This window comes from Kwoniella botswanensis, chromosome 1, assembly GCF_036426115.1.
Source record: "Kwoniella botswanensis chromosome 1, complete sequence".
Classification (NCBI taxonomy): Eukaryota; Fungi; Basidiomycota; class Tremellomycetes; order Tremellales; family Cryptococcaceae; genus Kwoniella; species Kwoniella botswanensis.
In genome coordinates, this window is record NC_088599.1 from 13098944 (window position 1) to 13122648 (window position 23705).

At 44.4% G+C, this 23705-nt stretch overlaps 9 protein-coding genes across 9 annotated transcripts; 6 read left to right on the forward strand and 3 right to left on the reverse strand.

The window, feature by feature from the left end:
* Positions 1–57: 57 nt before the first annotated feature.
* On the reverse strand, positions 58–1078 carry L199_004946 (uncharacterized protein; the record flags this gene model as incomplete). Its single annotated transcript, XM_064890661.1, has 3 exons — positions 58–179; positions 310–620; positions 861–1078. 3 exons carry the CDS (start codon positions 1076–1078, stop codon positions 58–60), a joined length of 651 nt encoding a protein of 216 aa, XP_064746733.1.
* Positions 1079–1896: 818 nt separating this feature from the next.
* L199_004947 (uncharacterized protein) lies at positions 1897–2936 on the forward strand (the record flags this gene model as incomplete). Its single annotated transcript, XM_064890662.1, has 3 exons — positions 1897–2018; positions 2151–2577; positions 2727–2936. 3 exons carry the CDS (start codon positions 1897–1899, stop codon positions 2934–2936), a joined length of 759 nt encoding a protein of 252 aa, XP_064746734.1.
* Positions 2937–3329: 393 nt separating this feature from the next.
* Positions 3330–4148, reverse strand: L199_004948 (uncharacterized protein; the record flags this gene model as incomplete). Its single annotated transcript, XM_064890663.1, has 5 exons — positions 3330–3358; positions 3479–3571; positions 3667–3705; positions 3786–3857; positions 4031–4148. 5 exons carry the CDS (start codon positions 4146–4148, stop codon positions 3330–3332), a joined length of 351 nt encoding a protein of 116 aa, XP_064746735.1.
* Positions 4149–4889: 741 nt separating this feature from the next.
* L199_004949 (uncharacterized protein) lies at positions 4890–7987 on the forward strand (the record flags this gene model as incomplete). Its single annotated transcript, XM_064890664.1, has 13 exons — positions 4890–5201; positions 5286–5386; positions 5459–5564; positions 5639–5758; positions 5816–5897; positions 5959–6028; positions 6113–6252; positions 6319–6381; positions 6454–6525; positions 6585–6679; positions 6737–6810; positions 6870–7021; positions 7107–7987. 13 exons carry the CDS (start codon positions 4890–4892, stop codon positions 7985–7987), a joined length of 2268 nt encoding a protein of 755 aa, XP_064746736.1.
* Positions 7988–9242: 1255 nt separating this feature from the next.
* Positions 9243–13352, forward strand: L199_004950 (uncharacterized protein; the record flags this gene model as incomplete). Its single annotated transcript, XM_064890665.1, has 6 exons — positions 9243–9714; positions 9896–11077; positions 11218–11453; positions 11580–12442; positions 12501–12801; positions 12882–13352. The coding sequence occupies 6 exons, from the start codon at positions 9243–9245 to the stop codon at positions 13350–13352; spliced, it is 3525 nt and encodes a 1174-aa protein (XP_064746737.1).
* A 531-nt stretch (positions 13353–13883) lies between these two features.
* L199_004951 (uncharacterized protein) lies at positions 13884–14396 on the forward strand (the record flags this gene model as incomplete). The annotated part of the gene is made up of 4 exons (XM_064890666.1): positions 13884–13896; positions 13968–14036; positions 14137–14209; positions 14270–14396. The coding sequence occupies 4 exons, from the start codon at positions 13884–13886 to the stop codon at positions 14394–14396; spliced, it is 282 nt and encodes a 93-aa protein (XP_064746738.1).
* Positions 14397–15179: 783 nt separating this feature from the next.
* Positions 15180–17026, reverse strand: L199_004952 (uncharacterized protein; the record flags this gene model as incomplete). Its single annotated transcript, XM_064890667.1, has 4 exons — positions 15180–15250; positions 15328–15615; positions 15684–16842; positions 16898–17026. The coding sequence occupies 4 exons, from the start codon at positions 17024–17026 to the stop codon at positions 15180–15182; spliced, it is 1647 nt and encodes a 548-aa protein (XP_064746739.1).
* Positions 17027–18354: 1328 nt separating this feature from the next.
* On the forward strand, positions 18355–19882 carry L199_004953 (uncharacterized protein; the record flags this gene model as incomplete). The annotated part of the gene is made up of 3 exons (XM_064890668.1): positions 18355–18599; positions 18722–19578; positions 19647–19882. 3 exons carry the CDS (start codon positions 18355–18357, stop codon positions 19880–19882), a joined length of 1338 nt encoding a protein of 445 aa, XP_064746740.1.
* Positions 19883–20982: 1100 nt separating this feature from the next.
* Positions 20983–23666, forward strand: L199_004954 (uncharacterized protein; the record flags this gene model as incomplete). Its single annotated transcript, XM_064890669.1, has 14 exons — positions 20983–21129; positions 21219–21272; positions 21341–21392; positions 21483–21555; positions 21615–21708; positions 21772–21841; positions 21923–21991; positions 22068–22241; positions 22332–22546; positions 22632–22710; positions 22779–22832; positions 22903–23103; positions 23171–23302; positions 23410–23666. 14 exons carry the CDS (start codon positions 20983–20985, stop codon positions 23664–23666), a joined length of 1671 nt encoding a protein of 556 aa, XP_064746741.1.
* Between the last annotated feature and the right edge of the window lie 39 nt (positions 23667–23705).

Sequence of the window (23705 nt, forward strand, 5' to 3'; positions counted from 1 at the left end):
TTTTGGTCATCGGACATAAGACTTGATCACACACGGGCACACAATCCTCCACCACCATTACCTCCTTAAGATACCCCACGCGGTCACGAGAGTAATCAAAAGACTAGTGAACATCGCCAAATGAGCAGGTTGAGAGAAAGTCTCAAATGCACTTGAACATGTCGAGCAGGTCCAGCCGTCTATTCAAAAAGGAGTGACGAAAACATTAGCAACTAGCCCTCTAGATCTTCTACTAACATTCCCCTCTCTCTCTGGGCTCCCAACCATCTTTCTATTTTCACTGATTATAATAGTATTGGGCCCACTCACCAGACAAGCTTGTATACCCGCCAGGTCGATACATCATGAAGTTCGTACCAGCATACGGACTAAGATAACCCCCCTTCACGGCCGACCCATCCCCCCTCTCATCATATATCTTCAAAACGTACGTGGCCTCTGCGAAGGGTACTTGACCTGGGATTTGCTCCCAGTCGTACGGATTCCATACTACCTGAGTTGTATTTCCTGGAAAGACGTTCGCGGAGGCATTACCTGATGGTGTGGGGTTGGGTCCAACGGGGTAGACATTCCCGTTCGCTGAGCAGGAGGCAACGACGGTAAGGGATGTGGGTGTGGCACTGTGGGTGGAAAGTAACGGGGATTGCGATGTGTTGAGGTGTATTTTGGGAGATGGGATGTACGAGAATGGATTGTTGGATGATCGGAGTGAAATGTAATGATCGAGCGACAGAGAAAGAGAGAGGGAGAAATCGATCAGCCTTGTTACTACTCGCACAGAAGACACGGTCGGCGATGATCATCTCTTGTACCTAATCCTCCATCCCCACATGAGTCAACGACCAGAACTTCCCACTCACTATAAACTAGTCATGTTCCAACCAAAAGTAATCCAACTATCCTTCGCAATCTTATAATAACTAGCACTAGCCGTCGAGGGAGGTTGAGTGACTGTTATACCACCTGCAGCTGCGGTAGCAGGAATAGATATCGAAGTGCTATTTCGACTACCTGATCCTGAAGCCGAGGCTGAGGCTGAACCGGATGGACGAGGTGTAGCTGATTGCGATTGGGACATCGTGAGTGGATCGAGTCGATATCAATACGATGATGTGATGTATAAGAAGGGTATTCTTCAATGTGATGCTAGTGAATGATCTTTCTGAATAGGGCTGACGCTGACGCTGAGGCTTGTTTTCGTGATCGTAAAAATAGGTCGTGGAGAACGTGAACAGTGATTATCGTAAGTCAAGTCTGCTAGAAGAGGCAAATATGCAGTATGGGATGATGGACTGGGGGTATGCTAATGCTATATTGATGAGATGGAAAGTGAAAATCCAAATACAAATACAAATGAAAATGACAATACAAAGGAGAGGGATTGAGTGTATTCAGTTCGAATAACAATCCCATGGGAAAGAAAGAAAGAAAAACGTAGAAAGAGACACCGTGCACAGCCCCTGGTGAGCTCGAAATATCTCAGATCGCCGCTCAACTTCCCTTTGTTCGTCTACCTGTTCACCCCTACAGAGTGCATATATACAACCATCAAGTATCGTGCATCTATGAGTATGTGTGCATCTGATGCATTGCACCATGACAGCTTCCAATAACAACATGACCATGGAAAAGATCTCTTCATTCCCTCTTCTCCCCTGAATAGAATGATGAAACATGAAACTCAATCAAACACGTGAATGACTGACTTTTCTCAAGATTCAACACGTGTTTCGGTTTTGGCGTTTTAATTTAGCTGGAATCAAGAATCGAAAATATCGGTGATCACCGACGGAGATGATTTGAACTCGCACATGAGTCAGTTGGATTGGAGAGATAAGATACAACGAATGGTAATTCTAAAATCTTTGGAAGATCAGCTGTATTACCATCCATCCAATGACACAGTCACACGACGAGCCCCCTCCTTCGATAGGTCGAGTTCAAACCAGATATGACACTTCCGAAGAGATCGCCAAGAGAGCCAAGGTGACGATAGAGAAAGTGTCAGCGGAACAGCTGTAAGTAATTTCACTCTCTTTCTCTCTCTCTTGACCTGAGAAAAACACACATAAAACTAAGATAGCAGAGAAAGAGATGCAAGTATAAATTGAAAGCTCATCATATCTTTATCTCCGCTATGTATCCTATAGACCCCTCTACGCTCCTCGGCTATCAGCGATCATCCACGCCCACATGCTCCTAGGCATGTCAACATTTTTCACTTTCCCCTATACACTGACCGACTCCCTTCACCTCTTCAACAATATCTCCTCTCAGCTAGTCACCCCCTCTGCCAAGCCATCATTCCCACCCCCATTAGGGGGGATCGCGATGCTCGTGGCGAAATTGTACCCATCCGAACAACCCTTAGAATCAATAGATATGGAAGGGAATCCAACAGCATACCCAGAAATTGTGGGTAGTGTCCAGCTTGGATTTGCATCCATGCCTAATGGGGCGTTCAGAAGTGAGGTGAAGAAGATGTTAGTTGATACGCGTTATGGAGGTAGGGGGGTTGGTAAAGCTTTATTGAGAGGCTTGGAAGAAGAGGCGAGGAAGTGGGGAAGTACAACTTGTGTAAGTTGGATCTTTCCAGCTACAAATGATCAGACAAACCGAATTTGTATCGTTAGTTACAATTCACTATTCACTCATACAAATCTAAGACGAACGCCTACCCATGCGGTGATGAAGGGGAACACTTACCATATGATTTTCGATGACAGATGCTAGATACCGAGCAGAACTCCTTTGGAGAGAAATTATACAGATCGTGCGGATGGATTGAACTAGGCGTGTTACCTAGATTTCATTGGCCGCCTGATAAGTCCCAACAACGGTCAACGGTGTTTTTCTACAAGCATTTGGATGTAGATGAGGACAATCCAAACGGTCAAGTTGAAAAGAAACAAATTCCGAATGGGAAGTCTGATTGAATGATACCTACCCATATTCAGTTAGTATATCTCACCACAAAGGACTGAATCGAACCCACTCTCGAGACGGAGATATGGTGAATTTGTACTAGATCAGATCAGATTATCATTATTATAGGTCATCATGACACGACAGATAACAGAGGATAGATGAAACGATAAAACAGTCGCGTTTTAGATTAGCCATATGACCTACGTAGCGCATTAGTCTGTGTGCAGACTTGATGGGTGGGTTAAAATCGTTACTTTGAAGATGATAGATCATACAAAGATACAGTATGCATACAATCTCATACTCATTCGAATCAACCTTGATCTTCATCTACACGATACTTCGTATAAGTTTCTCATTTGTCTATCAAACGTCTGTTCGGTTGATCACGACGAGCCGATTTATTGAGTGGTGACCACTTGGTCGGCCTCTGTTAGAGGAATCACGGACAAGCATGACGTCAGTATATATCCCAACAATAAGGAAGAGGAAGAAACACGATCATGGTGATTATGGTGATGAGTACGGAGACAGATGAAATACTACTCACCAACATTCTCTACCACATCGTGATCACCTCCGAAATCAGCTTGGAGAGTTGAAAAGTCCGATTCGGGGAGGCGAACAGTTATGAATGGGAGGACTGTGCGACGAATCGGGAAGTTATCAGTTCAGCGACAATTATTCAAGGACGAGGGGGCGAACATATGAAAGATCGATGTAGACAGTACTACTCACTCTTGGAATTGATATTATCATCTTTGACGACAGTTGCTCCTGATTACACAGAACCAAATCATCAATCTATGTCATAACCAAAAGGCTTTTCATATTATTGTGAATAGCGTTGTACCCACCTTTAGCTTTAAGCTCTTGGATGATCTTTTGTCTTTCCTCGGTAGAAGATGATTTCTTAAATTGCACGATGACTACACACGTTCCCAACCACCTGTCAGCTTTGTCCCTTGTCTGATATCCCCTGTGAGAAGCAGAGGTAGCGGCAATTGCGATATGATCGAAGCTTAAGCGTGGGAACTTGGAGTTTTTGTACCCCTGGAAGATACGGTATAAGGTATAAAGTGGAGCATGGTCTTTGACTTACCGTCTTTATCAGCCATATTGTTGGTTATCTCGTTGAAGGTCAATTGATAAGCTGATGTGGTGATTAGAGAGAAGTAGAGGAAGAATATGAATGACTTGAATGACAGTGATAATTGCATTGTTGATTGATGTACAGAATAGATGGATGGGATGGATGGATGGTGGCAACAATGGCGTGTTATGTTGTGATAACCGTCATGACCATGACCATATGGGTACTACGGTGGCGGAGATGTCCGCTGAGCAGGGCTCGGCAAAGGATGCCAATGACGTCAGTAAGAGATTTGGGATGTCCGAAGACCGACCGTTGTTGTTGTTGTCTTGTCTCACTAAACAACGACAAATTCTCACGGTGGGTGATCGATTCCCTCTAATTTGGGTCTATCTGATAGGGATAAGTTGAATGATCGTTGGAGCGCGCAGTAGAGGTAGCAAACGTGTTTCAAAGTGAATGGTGTATTGAAAGCAAACAATGGGTGGATAGTGCGCCAAGAGTGCTCCTGCATTGTCCCAATGCCAATGACAATTCCAATGCCGGGTGAACATGCAAGTGTAATGTCCATACACTCGATTAATGCACAGCACATAGCCTCGTCGGAAAATATATAAAGAAAGGGTGATCGAATGAACCTATGCATACTTGACACTTGAACACTTCCTTTCCTCGTTTCTCTTTTTTTGTATAAGTGGGTATTCGTATCCGGTTCATACCGTAATTAAGATCGTCACTGCAATAATCGGATCCATCGACTATATATACAACAACGTCGTGAACAACCTATCGCCTCTTCGTTCCATCACAGTACATCCTATTCATATCCAGTAATCTATAAACGTGATCTACTACAAAGCGACCAAGCATGTCACCTCATCGTAAATTAAGCATAACATCCAAACGACACCCTACTCAAATCCAAGATACATTCCTCGGCTTGGCCCTCTCCCTCTCACCTCAGCCTACCGACAAAAAGCCCGATGGGAGTGATCCAGGAAGGGAGTTGGAATATTCCGCGGTGCTGCACGATGGTACTGGTGTAGTCGAGTCGGAGACGTTCCACACGAGATATTATTCTCATGGTAAAGAAGGGGACGATCTGGCAGAGGAGAATAAGAGGATTGGTAGAGAGGTGTTGGAGTTGATTAGGAGTATCCAAACTGATAAAGGGATGAATGTGAGTTAGACCATATCTATATAACAGCATGTCTTATGGACCTTTCTCCGTCAGTGAACTAATATTAATGCGACGTACCGTTAGGTCCGAATGGTCGCTGTTGCTGAACCCGTTCCAAAAGAATTCAAAGGTCATCAAGGAGTACAGTTCTTTTCAACGTTATGGCTGCATGTTGATGTGATCCCGTGAGTGACGCCTAGACATCGCCTTACATGATCCTCGTCTGATTCGAGCTGATTACACGCAAAACAAAACAGCATCCTCGTTAATCCATCTACATCAATCTTCACCAAACTCCCTGCTCCGTCAACTTCAGCTAGCGCTACCGCAGCTATCAGTGCAGGTGTGAAACATCTTCATCCTGTATGTGCAGTACCCTCTCATTGCACACTCGAGGCTATAGTATGTATTGACAATCGAGTGTCTCACTTGTATAGGCAACACACTCAGCTACTACTGCCGATGTCGATCCGGTCGATCACTCTGTCCAAGTAGACTGTAATGGCCAGGTCAAACTTTGCAGCATCTTGCAATATAAAGAAAGTACAAGCGAAGCTGTAAGCTACTTCGTCATTTCCGGCGCTCAGCATTCGGTAGCTGATTGAGTCATCTAGCTCTGGGACAGATTTACTGCCCTTGCTGATCACCTGGTCAAGAATGACATTTCGATCTCTTTCTTCTCTGCTACTCCCCAAGGTGAGTCTGAACTGTACATCTTACTCGGCTATCACAGCGAGAAATGTTGATGAATTGATAGGTGGTGGTGTCGCTCTGATGAGACATGCTATGATCAGACTCTGGAGGATGGTTGGCTTGAAGGTCAAATGGTGAGTTCGTCTTCACCCCCTCCTCTCCTCAATTTCCCGTTCCCTGAATTGTTATTGATATATCAATTTCCCCGTCATATTTAGGTACGTGCCAGAAGGACACCCAACCGTATTCGACATCACCAAGCGAAAGTTCCATAACGTCCTTCAAGGTGTCGCACCGCAAGATATGGATTTGACAGACGAAGATAAGAAATGGTTCGAACTTTGGACCGAACAGAACTGTAAGCTTTCCTTCGATTATATGCTTCAACCTTGTAGCATGTTAGTCCTGATGCCGATGAAACTAGACGAATCGTTCTGGAGTAACGGCGCGATCGACGCCTCTATCATCGTCATTGATGATCCCCAACGTAAGTTGAACCATACACTTTCCTCAACTGCATAAAGGACATTCCTGATACAGAAGACACTTCGATATATAGTCACCGCCCTTATTCCCATTATCAAGAAGAAACGACCAGATGCTAAGATCATCTTCAGATCTCATATACAAAGTGAGCTCTTCCGCTCTTTGCCGCCGCGTTACAAACACACTCATGTAGTATTGTCATAGTCCAATCTGATTTGACGGATGATCCTCAAACGATGCAACATCGAACATGGAATTACTTGTTCAACTTTATCAAGGACGTTGATCTGTTCTTGGCTGTGAGTGGTTTGGCTGGATCAAGAGGGGTTCCCTACTCACTTATTCTGATTAATTAGCACCCCGTCAAATTCTTTGTTCCCAAGAATGTTCATGAGACCTTACCCGTACTCTATATGGCTCCTTCGACCGAGTGAGTATTGTCACCAAGTGACCCTTCACAATGACTGACCACTTTTGGTACGTATTTAGCCCCCTCGATGGTCTCAACAAGCCATACGGTCGAGCTTCTGTGAGGTACTTCCGACAGTACTTCAATCAACTCTCACTTCAACAATGTGGTGTACATATCGATTGGGATAGGGGATATGTCTGTCAAATTGCACGATTTGACCCTTCCAAGGGTGAGTGAATGTGGATGAGCCAGATGATGCTGGTGTCGATATATCTCCAGTATTCGCTGACACTACCCGATTTGTGCTGAAATAGGTATCGACGACCTCCTCGCTGCCTACCTTCAATTCCGAAAGAAGCTCGAAAACTCTGCCAAACCACCCGTCGACGGTGGTCCTCAATTGATCATCATGGGTCATGGAAGTGTCGACGATCCTGATGGATCATGGATATACGAGAAGCTTCACGATACTCTCGGTACCAAAGAGTATGCCCTGGTCAGAGATGACGTAGCTGTCGTTCGAGCTCCCCCTAGTGATTCGATCTTAGGATGTATCCTTCAAGGAGCATGGGTCGCTACGCAATTATCAACTAGGGAAGGATTTGAAGTGAAAGTGACTGAAGCTGTTAACAAGAGAGTACCGATCATAGCCTCCGACGCAGGTGGTATACCATTACAGGTGAAACATGGAAAGAATGGATGGATAGTACCTACTGGAGATAGATCAGCAGTAGCGAATCTGTTATATGACATCTGGGAAGGGAAAGTATCTGTTCATCGAGATTTATCTGGAGCCAACAGGGATCTTGATGGAAAGACTGATCCGAACTCTATCGCACAAGCTTGGGTGGGAGATTTCGATAAAGAAGCTCAAAAGGTACATGCCGACGAAGGTGCTACATCGGAAGATTTCTGGACGGTTGGAAATTCGACGAGATGGATGTTGTTATTCGATCGATTGTTAGGTCTATCTCCTGAAGATAATGTTTCTCAATCACCCAACGCCAACGGTAAGGAGACGACATTAGGTAAAGAAGGAGAATTTGGGAAAGTGAAAATAACAGAAAAACAAGTTGGTTTATTGAAATCCATGGAAGTAGGGAAGAAATTGAATGATAAAGGGATAGATGGAGTTAATGTTTGGGAGATGGTCATGGGTCAAGATATGATAAAAGGTGAAGGTGAATTGATTTAACCAAGTAGTATGAGTAGTGGTTAAGGATAATTAGTAGTACTATATGCCTACCTGGAGAAAAGAAAATATACATACCATACTGCTTGACATATATATATATCGGTGAACATGATAAATATTTATCTGTGTAATCTCTGAATATGCTTGCTTGCTAGTTTATATAGAAGAAGTCGAAGATGAAAATGAAAATGGAAATGAAATGAATCGCAAAGAAGATGTGTATGCCAAACACCGCAGCATCGAGGCATGAGCTATCAAGGCACAGTTGCGGTAGCTGGTCTTCACTAATATCAGGTTGGGTTCAGTTGTATGTAGAGTATTGCAGCAAGGACACTTTTCGAATGTCGATGATCTGATTATATCCTAATCCTGCAGCATTCGATATGGGGGACCACGCCTTGAATAGATGATCGTTCTCGTAATGAACTCAGGGTAAGTAAGGTGGATGAGAGTGCTCAACAAGCTTTATAGGCGTTTTTCTGTTCTCTAACTAACTACATGGGACGCGTTTCATAGATCAAGAAGATTGAGGTATTAAACCTCACTTGCACGTACCATACTGTTCAAACATATACATATCACACATTGACGACCAACATTCACGTCTCTCGGAATCGAGCATCAACAAGAGTAGGTCTGGACTTGATAACGTAGGATCAAAGGAACGAAAAACCCACAGGCAGAGGTCACAGGTATACGAACCGTGCTTGCTACTACCACCACGTTTCGACATTTCATCACGTCCACTCCTGCTCTATACGTCTTATCTAGCAAGCATGATCGTCTAAGATATCTGTATCAGTACTTCATCCGACATCCATATCCATAGCTAGTCATAGCCACTTCACGTCAACACCAACAGCAACGTCAAATCACTTTTTAACGCTTTAACGCTGAACGCTCAACGCACATTCACGCTCTTTTTCGCATCTCACCTACCTCAAAATTACTTGTACAGTCAAATTCAAATCATAGACCTCTTCTTGGCCATTGGCATAGGGTCAGTCAGCGCAGATAATCAGCATCATCATCACGCAGCAAGTCGTTGAGCTGGATCCATCTACTTCTCACTTCTGATCCATCCATCCCCTTACTGTCTATCAACGGTCCGTCTTCTCAGATATGTTACCTCGAATCATCACATTATCACATTCCTTGACGATATAAATCTCAATATACCCACACAATACACCAACAAACAGGAATCAAAATCATATCAATCGCACAACCACACTCCAACCCATTCTCACTCAATATGCCTGGCAAATACGACGATGCTCCTCTCCCATTCACATCCACCGCCCCTCTTCCAACCCGTCGTCAGACCCTCAAGTCCGGCGGGGCAGGTGGTGGAACGCTCAAGAGGGGCAAAACGCTCACACGTCCAGAAAGACATGTCGCTCCTGTACCGCTCATCGCTCCTCCTCCTACTCAATCATTCTCGCCTAGCTCGCCTTTACCCGAAAGTAGAAGTTTTGTGGGCGATTTGGATTGGTGGAGATTGTGGTCATACGCTACGACATGGTGGGCTCCACCGGTCGTATTGAAATGGTTTGGAATAAAGGAAAAGCAAAGTAGACAAGCATGGAGAGAGAAAGTTACATTATGTTGGATAGCCATATTGTTAGGTGGGATAGTGGGATTTGTAACGATGGGGTTGCAAAAGGCTTTGTGTCCTGATGGAGGGAATGCGGGGCATTTGTATGAGAGATTGGGTGAGAATGAATGTGAGTGGTTGATTTGATCGACTAGATGACACGAGTCGATTGACGAGAATGAGCAGAAGGATTGCTCTTCTATGAGTAGAGGTATACTTGTTAGAAGAGCACGAGGGAGATGTCGAATGTGGACGGATCGGTTCTCGTATTTGCATCTGATATCAGTGCTGATCCATTTCTATACCCATAGTGACACTCAGCATATCAGGCTATGTCTTCAACATCTCAACGTCGAAAACTCAAGAAACAGTAGATTTCTATGCACTCTCCAAACAGATGCCTGGTCAGGATATAACCAATCTATTCCAACGTACCGCATCAGATTACCCTCAGTGTACATCCACAGCCAAATACGCCAGTACACCTTATTGCAACAGCACTACCACCACCACTAATAGTAGTTGTCCATTAGCCAAACTTGGAGATTCCACCTATTCAACACTTGCCATTCAGAATACGTCTAAAATAGAGGGCTACAGCTGGGAGCAAGTCGCAGCATTGGAAGATTATTTGGTAATCGACGGAATGGTATTGAACATGAAACCGTATTTAGATGCCAACCCAACAGCCATATCGGGAGACGAAGTTGATAAAGCCATTCGACAAGTATTGAATAATCAACCTACATCCGGTAAAGACGCTACGAGATTATTCTATCATCGAAAGGCCATGCAAGATTCAATACCATGTATGCAAGCTAGGTACGCCGCAGGAAGAATCGATAAAGTCGCTCCCGGATGTTTCGTCGCCTCTCTGTTCCTCTACACATCATTAGGTGTCATCTTAGGAGTGGTTTTGGTAAGGTTCGCCATGGCTTGTATATTCAATTGGTTCATGTCTGCCAAATTGGTTAGACCACCTAAAGATCTGGCTAGAACGGCAATTAGTCCAGCTGTCATGCCTGAAGGAGCCAATATGTCAGTTCATAACAGGACAGGTACAGCACCATGGTCAAATCCCGACAACAGCAGTAAACAAAAGTTGAAAAATGGAAAGAAGATTAATGGATTGAATACTTCATCGACTACTTTGGTAAATAATCAATCTACCGAACCGTTAATTTCCCTAGCAAAGATTGGTGCGGAATTGTTCACGGTCTGTTTGGTTACTTGTTATTCGGAAGGTGAAGACTCCGTCAAAGGGACGATCGATTCGATAGCATCGACCAACTATTCTGATTCTAGGAAATTGATTTGGGTAGTTTGCGATGGGATGATCACTGGACATGGAGAGAAGGTGTCAACACCGGATATATGCGTTAGTTTGATGGATGCTGATCCGAGATTTGGCAATCCGATGCCTATGGGTTATATCGCTGTGGGGAGTGGAGCGAAAAGAGAGAATAGAGCGATGGTATATGCTGGACATTATGGTGGGTTGATCTCTCCTATCGATAAACACTGACCCTCAACGAAATTTGTCTTTCTGTTGAAGAGAGACAATGGTTTTGCCACTTGTACATATTAGATCAAAAACAAGAGCTGATCACATCTGGTTTTCTTACCTGCGCAGTATCCAAAAATGGACATCGAACACCGACGATAGTCGTAGTCAAATGCGGTATGCCATCCGAAGCGAGAGATAAGAAACCTGGTAATAGAGGTAAAAGAGATTCTCAATTGATCTTGATGAATTTCTTCTCGAGGGTCACCTATAATGATAGAATGTCACCCTTGGATTTTGATATCTTCAGAAAAGTACAGACTTTGATGGGTGTCACGCCAGATTATTTCGAGACATGTTTGATGGTGAGTGGATGGTCGATATCATGCAGCTATATGGTTATATGGTTATATGCTGATCATGACTACTTTCATCTCAATTACCAATTTCCATCTCTCCCGTCTATGCGTTATCCCCTTACACACCTGCAGGTCGACGCCGATACTAAGATCTACCCCGACTCCCTTCGTTACCTCGTCAACTGTATGCATCAAGACAACATGATCATGGGCGTCTGTGGAGAAACTCGAATAGCGAACAAAAGACAATCATGGGTAACGGCAATTCAAGTGTACGAATATTTCATCTCGCATCATCACGTTAAAGCCTTCGAATCCGTTTTCGGTGGTGTAACCTGTCTTCCAGGTTGTTTCAGCATGTACCGAATCAAAGCAAGGAAAGATACGGATAACGATTGGGTACCGATCTTGGTAAAACCTGAAATCGTTTCTGAGTATTCACAATCTGAAGTTCATACATTACATCAAAAGAATTTGTTGTTATTGGGTGAAGATCGATTCTTGTCAACGATAATGTTACGTACCTTCCCCCGAAGGAAGAATATCTTCTTACCTCAAGCTAAATGTCGGACTGTCGCACCGGATACGTTCTCGGTATTGTTATCTCAAAGGAGAAGATGGATCAATTCGACCGTTCACAATCTAATGGAATTAGTGAGAGTCAGAAATCTTTGTGGAACATTTTGCTTCTCAATGCAATTTGTCGTATTTATGGATTTGGTCGGTACAGTGGTTTTACCAATTGCCATCTGTCTCACCGGGGCTTTAATTATAAATTCAATAATCGATCCACCCAATTCTTTCCAGGAAGCTATACCTCTAATGTTATTAGGTGCTGTATTGGGTTTACCAGCAATATTGATTTTGATAACTACTAGAAAAGTTATTTATATAGCTTGGATGATCTGTTATCTATTCGCTTTACCGATTTGGAATTTTGTTTTGCCCGTTTACTCATTTTGGCATTTCGATGATTTCTCTTGGGGAGAAACTAGGTGAGTTACTTCTGATTCACTCCTGGATACTTGCTCATATGATGTTTTCTGTATCCAGACGGGTTGAAGGTGAAGTTCGATCGAAAGCGCATGATGACAAGACGGCTGTATTTGACGGAACGACTGTCCCCCTTAGAAGATGGGAAGATTGGGAGAAATCGAGATTGCGAAAATTACGTAGAGATGAAAAGAAACGAAGAGAGATGGAGAGACAGTTCGGAGCTGGATTTCACGGGGATAATGATGGATTGGGGTTGGGCCCTACACCTCGAGCAGCGTGGACAAGAAGTGATTATGAGAGTGATTCGGGAAGTGTGTTTGGCAGTGAAGAAGATGTTTGGGGTGCAGAGATTGGGGGTGTAAGTGGGATTTCCACTTCAGGCAATCACCGCAAGATGAGTGCTAACTCTATGTGTTCCACGTATGTCATGATACTTAGTACAACGAAAACAATCCTGCTTTCCCACCACCACCTATCGCATTGTCTCAACAATCACACCACGATCATAGTCAAGGTCAGACATTAGGTCAAGATGAGATGGCCGCAATACTCGATTCCGGATTCGACGATGGTCCACCTCATCCACCACAGTCCTCATATCGTAACGAACGGAATGCACCTTCACCATTACATAGACATCAACATGATTATTCACCTCAGATGAGGTATCAAACCAATGGGGATTACATCAGTGGACCTAAAACCCCTGATATGCCAACTACGGGAGATAGCGTTTCGTCAAGTATTGAAAGTAGACCTCAAGGTTCTGGACATGCTAAGAAACGTTCTGGAGGGGTGAACAATCAGAAAGCGAGAGCTCAAGCTCAAGCTCAGAATTATGGACCGTTAGGACCGTTGGAGGATGATGATACGGGTTGGGGAGGTGATTTTAAAGGTAGGCGATTATAATACTATAGTATAGTGGAGGGATCGAGTAGTCCTCTTTTGGGAAATGTATATATATTGTTAGACAGGATTCAGCATTTTGGTCCAGATTGACGGAATCTAACGGGTTTGTCGAATTGATTTTAGTACTGCATCCGATGGGATTCTAGGCCAGTGACCCGATTAGACGGATGTGATAGACTCAGTGTGAATACCGACCAGATCTGGGATATTTGACACACTGATTGATGCTGAGCATCGACAGTGGTCTCAAATCTCGCTAATATCAAATCACATGTCTAATAGATAAGACAGAGCTAATCTATCTAGGGAAATAAACAATACCATTCAATTGAAAATTCAGTTTTATCATTCAGAGCATCCAGATATCCAGCCTCCCTCGTCATTCTACATCCTTTGGTAGGGTCTCAACTATACGTCTGATTTTTCGGATAAGCACTCAGTCACATGATTGAAAAGTACAACAAACGAACCAAATATCGCAAAAAAAGTGATTTGAAGCTACGCAACATACCTCTGGGGACTTTGTGGCTAATGCCCCGAGCGGGTTCGTAAAGAGACAAAAACAAGTACGAAAGAAGAGATTGAACCAGGAGAAATACGAGTATTGTCCTGCAGGATTGAAAGCCTGTAAAGTTCCGGGGGATGAGCTGGCATTTGAGTGTTTGAATGTCAATACTGAGCTAGGTAAGTACATTCATACCTGAAGACTAGGTTGGCTATACTGTAATAAAGAGAATTGCAAAGATGATCATGATTGACGGTGCTTACGCTTTCGATAATATAGAATCCTGTGGTGGTTGTCTATACGGTGATTACGGTGTTGGACTCAACGCACCAAGCAGATCTTACGGAGTAGAGTGAGTCCGCTTTCAGGCAGCCATAGGCCGTCGCTAATGATTACCCTGTCATGCCTCTAGCTGCACTTCCCTTCCTGGCGTAGCGATGGGGGCTATAACATGTACCTCAGGACAATGTACTGCATTTGCATGTGACGAAGGATACGAACTTACCAGGGAGAATTCAACCTGTGTATCTCTCTTTTGATCACCATCATCTTTTGGATCCTCAAAGAAGAAAGAATGACGTATCCTTTATCGTTTTCTACCTTAAAATATACATATATACTCGTGAGGTAGGTCTGCGGACATTGTTTGGGTGTTTGCCATATAACTCCGTTTGCAGCTTTAAGTGTAGGTGTCATACAGTTTGTCCTCTGAGAACATTTGCTTCGTATAGTGTTTTGGGCAATATATTCGCTTGAGCTGCTTGTTGTTACGGACTTTGTCAAAGGGTTGAAAACTAGTTCCAAAGTATAATTCATGCCAGATGCAACGCTTTTACAGAATATCCTATTGGCCGAACTGTTAGTATGATACTGGACATAAGGGAGTATCTGACTATAACATCCGAGTAGCTGATAGTAGAATATCGCATGAAGACTCATCCTCCTCACTCGCTGCATATTGTACTCACATCACGCAAGAATATTACTATATACATAAGTAAGAAGTAACATGAAAATAAATGTCCAGAAAGATTGTATACAAAGAGTATCTACCGAGGTAACGGCTCTATCGTATGGTATGTATAAAGATGAATGACTATGTAACATAAGGGGGATATAGAGATGTTTTTTCGATTTTTTTTTGTTGGATTTTGTATTTGTAACATCGCTACGATAGATATGGTATCAACTTCCTTCGCGACTCAATGTCCTAACCTTCACATCGCATACTTCTCCGCACGTATCATTCTTAGCCTCCTCTGTTCATTGAACACATTGAATTGTTGAAACGATCAGTCTAGAGTAAGATCCGACCGAGCAATTTAGAAATCACCCCATCTTCTGAACTTTCTCTTTCTGGAGTCACCGGCGTAGCCCTCAGGAGGGGCATCACCTATAAGACAAGAACGTTACTCATCATCAGTACTAGTAATTACATAAGACCGATTCAAGAAGGTCACGTCGACTCACCTTCACCTGGAGCACTTGCAGATGGAGAGGGCGCTTGAGTAGTAGGAGCAGCGGCGTTAGCAGTCGTAGCCGGTGGAGCAGCGGTTTGTTGAGCACAGTCATCAGTAGTGACATAAGTGGTAGAAGTAACAGTTTGAACAGGGTTGGTGTTTCTTCGGTGGTTTTCACCAGGAGCGGAACCTCGTTTGTCGTTACCTTGGTATCCCGCTGGAGGGGTATCCCTAGCTTGAGGAGCCACGATAGCTCGCTTCCTGCTGTCACCGGCATAACCAGCGGAGGGTGTATCACCTGTATGAAGTAAGACACAATATCAGCCATCGATATATCGTTCCGATCTAGGCCATCGATTCACCCACCTTCTGCAGGAGCACTAGAAGTAGGAGTAGCAGCCATACTGGTGGTTGGACAGACACAAGTATCTCTGACCATGATACCTCTTCGTTTTCTTGAGTCTCCAGAGTATCCTTCAGGAGGAGCCGCACCCTCTCCTGGTGCGCTAGAAGTTGGTACAGCGGCGTTGCTAGTCTCTCCTTCAGGTGGACAATCACATGGCGTTTCCTCGGGGGAAGTAGTGGGCGCAGCAGCGGCCGAGGTAGTTGGAGTAGGGGCGGAGGTAGTTGGGCATACACAGTCACCGTTTCTGGCGATGAGACCTCGTCTTCTAGAATCCCCCGTGAAGCCTTCGGACGGGGCAGCACCTTCCCCTGGAGCACTCGAGGTGGGTACAGCAGCTTGGCTAGTTTCACCTTCAGGTGGACAGACACACTCGGTACTCGTGGGAGGAGGTGGAGGAGGAGCGGAAGTAGAAGATGGACAAACACATTCACCACCTCTAGCTCTGATACCTCGTTTTCTGGAGTCTCCACTGAATCCTGAAGGAGCCGCATCGCCCTCTCCAGGAGCACTGGATGTAGGAACGGCGGCTTCACTGGTCTCGCCTTCAGGAGGACATACACACTCTTCCTCGGCAGGAGCAGTGGTGGGAGTAGCGGCGTTCTCTGTGGTAGGTGCAGGTGTAGAAGCAGCAGGAGCGGAAGTAGGGCATACACAGTGGTTTCGAACTTTGAATCCTCTTCTTCGTCGTTTCCGAGAATCGGAGTTGAATCCCTCATCGGGAGTGTTACCTTCACCAGGGGCACTTGAAGTGGGTACGGCAGCTTCGCTAGTTTCACCTTCCTCATCTTCGCATTCGCACTCCTCAGCAGAGGTGGTAGGCGCGGCGGCTTGTTCGGTGGTAGCACATGGGGTAGTGGTGGTTTCGGTTATCCAGACGGTCGAGGTGGTAGGAGCGGCATCTCGAGCTTGAGGAGTGTAAGCTGGAGGAGTGTATGTAGCTGGTGGAGCAGAGGTAGAAGGTTGGTCGGATGTAGGAACAGCAGATCCCCAAGTACAGGTGGTACCAGCAGCAGCACAAGATGCGGACAAAGTTTGACAGACGGCAGGAGCAGTTTGACCAGATGTCATGGGAAGACAACATTGGTTGAAGTTTTCATCGTTTTGGTCCATTCCCGCGCACTAGGTGAAGATATCAGCATATGTGTTGATTGAAGGGCGCAAATAGATCACTCACTCCTACATTACAGTATCGGTAGTAGTAGTCGTAAGGTGATTCGAGGTAGACATAGTAGTAACAAGCTTGAGCTACACCTAGGACCACCAGGGATCCAAGGATGTAAGGTAATGAGAATAAGCTCGGCATGGTCGAAGCCTTGCTAGGATGTTGTTAAGTGGTGGATATATGAGAACCAAATTCAAACGAGTGAAATATAAGAAAAGGTTCGATCTATGTATATGTACGAATGGAATTGGGAGAAAAGGATGATGGTGATGATAAAGAAGAGACGAGAAAAGTTCTTTGATCGTTTTCGAGCTGAGTAGATATAGTCTGAGAAAGGTCACACGGTACAGTAAAAGAAAGTAACAAAGTGAATAGAAATGATAAAGCAAGTAAAAGTCTTTTCGGTCGTATAGTTAGTAAATTGACGATATGATGGAAGAAAAAGAGGAGTTATTGATATAGATCAAAGTGATCCACTCTACATGTTCTCATCTCTCCTCATCGTTACCTACGTTTACACCTTTGTCCTGTCATCCTTTAAATGTTATCTCAAGGATGAGTGGAGAAAGGTAAAGGAAGGGGAAATTACCAAATAGACGTTTGATAGTTGATAGTCCTTTCAATTTCGTTCGAGGAAGAAAGGGAAAGAAACGTTCTCCCCTAAGAGCCCCAGTGAGACGAATCAATGTGATGGTATTTGATAGTACTGAAAAGCGGGCGATTGTGCCTTTGATGTTAGTATCTTCGTGAGAACCCAATCGAACTGTTAATCCAATCTCATTTTGTACATTAAGGACCGAACGATTCCGAGCTGCTCCAACCCAGACGGAGTCCGACTATAATTGGGAGATTAGTATACCATAATTAGCTGTTCGAACAATCAATGATCGTCTGCCAAGAATTGGACTCCCTTCACGGGAAGGTATCGATGATAGTGAAGAGGCGCACTCTATTTGATGATCTGCCGAAACCACGCGCTCGGTGAGAGCTGTCTGGCGTCCCTGGCAGTGATACGAGGGATTTGATATTGTCCAAGAGCATCCAGATGATGCGAGAGGGAAATGCCCGATGTAGGGGATGTAGATGAGAAGAGTATGCCATACAAAAACGCAGAGACATGAACAGCCTTGGTGTTGAATTGACGTGTCTGGGCGCTGATGTAATGACGTCACTCGTGGTCGCACCGCCATTTGACCATTTGGCCATTGATCCCATCAGACGCGTCGTGCTCGTCGTGTCATGTCATGGATCCTGCATGCAACAACATACCAGTGACACACCTCTGACTGCGGCACTAGCACTAGGACCGGCAACGGCAACACCAGTAGCGGTAGCCCTTCCACCTTTAGTTTTTACTTTACATCTTCATCTTCTGTTGGTACTCTCATCCAACTTCCATTCACTCCCCTTTTCGCCATCCAAGAACGAAGCACGTCCTTTCACCCTTTGAACGATCCTCCTACCCCACTATGACCTCCCCTCAACCTCCTTCCACCCCCAAGAGCATTCGACCTACCATATCCACACCTCATCGACGGACGAATTCGGCCTCTCATGCTTCTCCCATCGACATCAAACCCAAATCACCCGCTGCAAGGCGGATGAGTATGACCTCGACTTCTCAATCAGCTTCCCTGACTCCTCAGACTCTGGCTCAGAGGATAGTCGAGAATGAGCAGCTTATGCTAGCTGGTCTGGTCAGCTCGTTAATGCTGTGAGTGCGCTGTTCTCATTTTTCACCTTAAAGTGCTCTTCAATGATGCCTTTGTGCTGAATCCTGTAAAGGGATAATTCCGTCAAAATGACAGACATGTTCGCTTACACTGTATTATACAGATGCGGTATCCTTTACTCCCTTATCCAATCCACAGCCCTCGACACATCCGAAATTCACCATCACACTCTTCCCCATCGAGCGGAATATTTCGCCCGTAAATCCAATATATTCAACGTGATTTTCGTAAAACGAGCTTGGGGCTGGACATCAATGTTATACCTCTTACATCTCTTCTCCTCTCCAACAATACCATCTCAGATACACACCGGCTTAGGAGGTAGAGCGAGGAGGTTGGGTATATGGATATTAGCCACGATAGCATGGCTGGTATTCACGAGTTGGTTCTTTGGTGCAGGTTTGGGAGATAGGATCATAGCTCTCACGGGAGGGAATTGTGCAGTGCAGTTACCTATCGGTGTAGATCTTAACATTGCAAGAGAGACTTTTCCCTCTTTGTTTACTGCTGGCGAGAAGAGTACAACGACGAACGGAAGGATATACGTCCCACTGCCTCATCAATACTGTTCAGGAACTCCTCTAAATCCCTCGACTTTTCCTCAACTGTTCTCCCTGATTCCCTCTCATTCGGATATACACGCAACATCAAGGCATGAATCTCTCCAAGCTCTACCCAGACCAAGGTGGCATAGAGGCTTCGACATCTCCGGCCACGCTTTTCTGCTCACGCTCAGTGTCACGGTATTGGGTAGAGGATTGGCTGGAACCTGGAGATCGTGGGCTTCTACAGCATCGGGAACGAAATCAAGAAGGGTGATTAAGAGGGATGATGGTTATTTAGCTTTGATTCATCGATGGTCAGGTATAGCAGCCACCGGTCTAGTAGGAATATGGTGTTGGATGATATTAATGACTGGAATTTATTTCCATAATCCACCGGAGAAATTGTCCGGTCTAGGTGAGTGCAAATTGGTTGTCGTGAGCTGGAATAAAGTATCTGCCACTGATCAAGTATGATTGTTACAGTGCTTGGTCTCTCCACTGCATATTTAATCAATATCCTCATACCCCCTTCAACGCCATCATCACTAGTCGACCCTACCTCACCCTTCTCACGTCCCAACTCAAGCATAGGAGGAATCTTCGACGAGAATGCAGCGAGGAGAGGCGGGGTGGTAGATGACGGAGTGATATATGAGAATTCAGCAGAATCAGATTCTTCAGACGAAGCTGTTGATAAAGGCAAAGATAAAACAGAATGATCAAGCAAAAGCATTTCGTGTATAATACATTTTGGGACAATTGGATCCTGTTACATGTAGAGTGGATCAGCAATGTGTTTATGATGACAATCTGTTAGAAATATGCATTGGTGCGGTACTATAACCCTGATAGGGCTCACCGATTCAATGGTTCTGTACACTAATTTTACCATTTGATTGGGCTGATTGTCAGATGATGATCGGACACCCATATGAAGAAAGTTTCGGACATTTGATCTCCCAGATCTCGGGATGAGACTCGTGCGAGCGGACAGGATGGTGTGAAGTGGATGTCAAACTGAGAGTGAAAGATTCAGCTACTGTATCAAGATGATGCATATGCATGACTCCTCAATTCATCACCTCGCAATACCGGATCGGACATCCGAAATGTGTACATCTGCACGGTATAGCTCGGTGACAAATCTTCATCTGTATCCCGGTGGGTCCTCCTGTGAGTGATCACAAGGTCAATTGGGCCTACGTCTCTTCCTTGACATATGGGCGTAAGAAGAGAGAAATGTTCTCTAAACAAGCTTAATAAAAGTGGATACCTGTTTTACTTCAGCACAAACCTGACAACGCACAGAAACCCTGAAAAACTAACGCCAAGAGTTTCCAATAAAACTATTTTAGACGTTCCTCTTCATCATTTTGCAAGAGAGGGAGGACGCGTTCGATAAAAGGTTCCGTGAGTGTGCTGTAGCAGCGCTGAAGAAGAAGTAAAAAAAAGGTCCCCCACTCGCTGGAAGATCCTCCGTGGGGATCCATCTCCAATTCCCTCTGTTCTTCGGGGGTTATAAGGTGTATAGTAAAGCGGAAAGATGTTATTCCTTGATTGAAGATGTTTTTTCGGTTCAGTTTGCGGGGTAATGATGTTCCTGTACACATAGTTGGCCAGGTGATACAGGTATGGAATGTTCCAAGGCGACTAAAGATATTGGATCTTAATGTTCATCCGACCATCCCTGTATATATACTGGATGGACAAGGGCGGATAGGACTAATCGCCCACTCTAACTGTCTTGGCTTGACTAGATCTTGATTACTCACAACTCAACACCCCAAGAGGCCAAGCGAGGGACAGCTCATCATTCAGGATGACTACGGTCCAAATGACCGATATCAAACCTTACGAATCCCATGTGGAAGATTCTAAAGAAGAAGAGATTCTCAAGGGTACACCAGTACTGAAATCAGAGTTGGATAACTTAACAAGATGGGAGACGGTCAAGCGATTCTGGAAGGTAAGTGACATAACATCTTATCAATAACATTTCCAAGGTGATAGATAGTAAAAATCACGAATTGCTGATCAAAACGAATTGCCCTATAGGCAATCGTAATTTGTAATATGATTTGTTTCGCTGCTGCCTGTGATGGATATCAAGTGAGGTTCACCTCTGATAGCATTATCACACCATGGAGGGAGGGTCGTTCAGCTGATTCTTGAGTTAGATCAACTTGAATGGAAACATCATTGCCAATCCAGGATTCGTCAACAGAGTTGGTAAGTATTGATAACCGTACAACCCGCACACCTTCAGTCCAAAGGGACCCTTTTTTGACATTGACTGATCGATGATATGTTATACTGTAGGCGAGAAAAACGCCGCTGGTAAAATCGCTCTCACGACCCACGCAACAGCTACGTGGGGTGCTGTTCAGTCCTTGTGAGTCTCTTGTGATCTCGACTCGGAGTCAAGTCGCTGATATCTTGAACTGCGAGTAGAGGTCAATTGGTAGGAATGTGGCTCCTTACTCCCGTTAGTGATCGAATTGGTCGTAAATACATGTTATACCTTCTTTGGTTGATCCTTTTCGCCGTAAGTCCTCTTCAATATATACGATAAACATACCCACACAATAAGCTTATGTGGGCAGGATAGTCAATCATGATTGAAACATTCACTAAAAATTGGTCACAATGGGCCGCAGCCAAATTCTTAGCTGGGACAGGTAAGTCCTGAGTTGCATCACTTCTAACATCAGGTTGTTAATTGCTTGTGTTGATGTTTGTCTTACCGTTGCTATATTTAGGTATCGGTTGTTTACAAGCTACTTTACCAATCTATGTGGCCGAATGGGCTCCGGCCAATATCAGAGGTGGTAAGTACAAGTCTACCTACTTCATTCTCCGTTATTCCTTCCAGATACTAAACAACTAAATCGTTCCATTCTCTAGGTATGCTCCTGGCCTACTCTGCATGGAACCATACCGGTGGTTTCTTTGGTCCTCTCATCTTATTCATCTGTAAGAAAACATTGGGTGAAAGCGAATACAAAATCCCAATTTTAACTCAATGGGCATTTTTGGGTATCATGGCACCTATTTTCCTTTATCTTCCCGAAACTCCATGTGAGTTTTTTCCCATCATTTGATGAATGGCGATACGATTCGTGCTAATTCATTTGGTTTGGTTTGGTTTTATCCGGTCTGGCCATGTAGCATACTACGCTGCAAGGGGATTGCACGATCAAGGGCTAGCCGTGCTTAAGAGAGTCAACGGCGGCGTAAAAGGATATAACGTCGAGGGGGAATATGAGATCATCAAGAATATCATTGTGGAGGAACAAGAGAGGTTGGCAGAATTGGGATTGGAAGAACATGATTGGAGAGGTGTCTTGAGATCTTATGTAGAATGTTTCAAAGGTTCAAACTTTGTAAGTAAAATGAACCATTAATCCGATCTAGTATAAGCAAAAGAATGAGACACTGACGATCCACACACGCTCGCTCTTACGGTAGAAACGAACCATCGCTGCTTCTCTTCCTGCTTCATGTCAACAACTTACAGGATTAGCTTTCTTGTCTGGATATGCCTCATGTAAGTTTCTTGGGCCATTCCATCTCTAATGTACTACATATACTAATCATGTTACTATGACGTATCAGTATTCTTCAAAGAAGCAGGTTTCACAAATGCATTTGAAATCACCTCGATCCTCTGTAAGTTCAGTAAATTCTTCCCTCCTCCAAACTGAGAGCAATTGCTTACACTATGGGTGGGCGATTACAGTCGGTATCAAAATCTTCTTCGTGATTGTATTCGCACTCACCACCGATCGATTCGGTCGACGAAATATCGTAATTTACCTTGCTGGACTTTGTTGCGCCATGTTATTGGTGATTGGTATATTGGGTCACGTACCACATAATAACGCTACCAAGGACGTATTGATCGTTGCGGCATGTTTCTGGTCAGCAGGTTCAGTTGGTCGTAAGTTTTCCTCCATCCCTTCAACCTTCAACAGATCCCAATGCTGATTGTATGTGTAAATATATAGTCGGTGCATTCGGATGGTCATTCGCAGGTGAAGTGGCAGCTCAAAAATTACGTGCTAGAACTTCAGGTCTTGGGTCGGGTATAGCAGTAATTTTCGGATTGACTTTCAACACATCTGTTCCAATCATGTTATGTAAGTTCCATTGGCATATCTCCTCCTACCTGTATCAAATCGATTTCAACTGTAAAACGTAGGAACCCTCCCTGACATTGTTTTTGTTTGTGTTTTTGGATCATTAGTGGACGGAGGCAAAAGATTAGGAAACAACACGTACAACACCGCTTTCATCTTTTTAGGGTTCGGTACCCTCGTTTGGATCTTGACTATCTTCATGTTACCTGAAGTCGCATCTCGAAACCCAGCAGAATTAGATGAGATGTACGAGAAGGGAATCGCTCCTTGGAGAATGAAGAATTACGTTACGGATGTTCAAAAGGCTCATGCGGCCAGGACGGGTCAACCTATCCCAGGTGGTCAAACCGATGAACAAAGATAAACATAGCCGGTATGGGTACTACAGTGATTGGCAAATGGG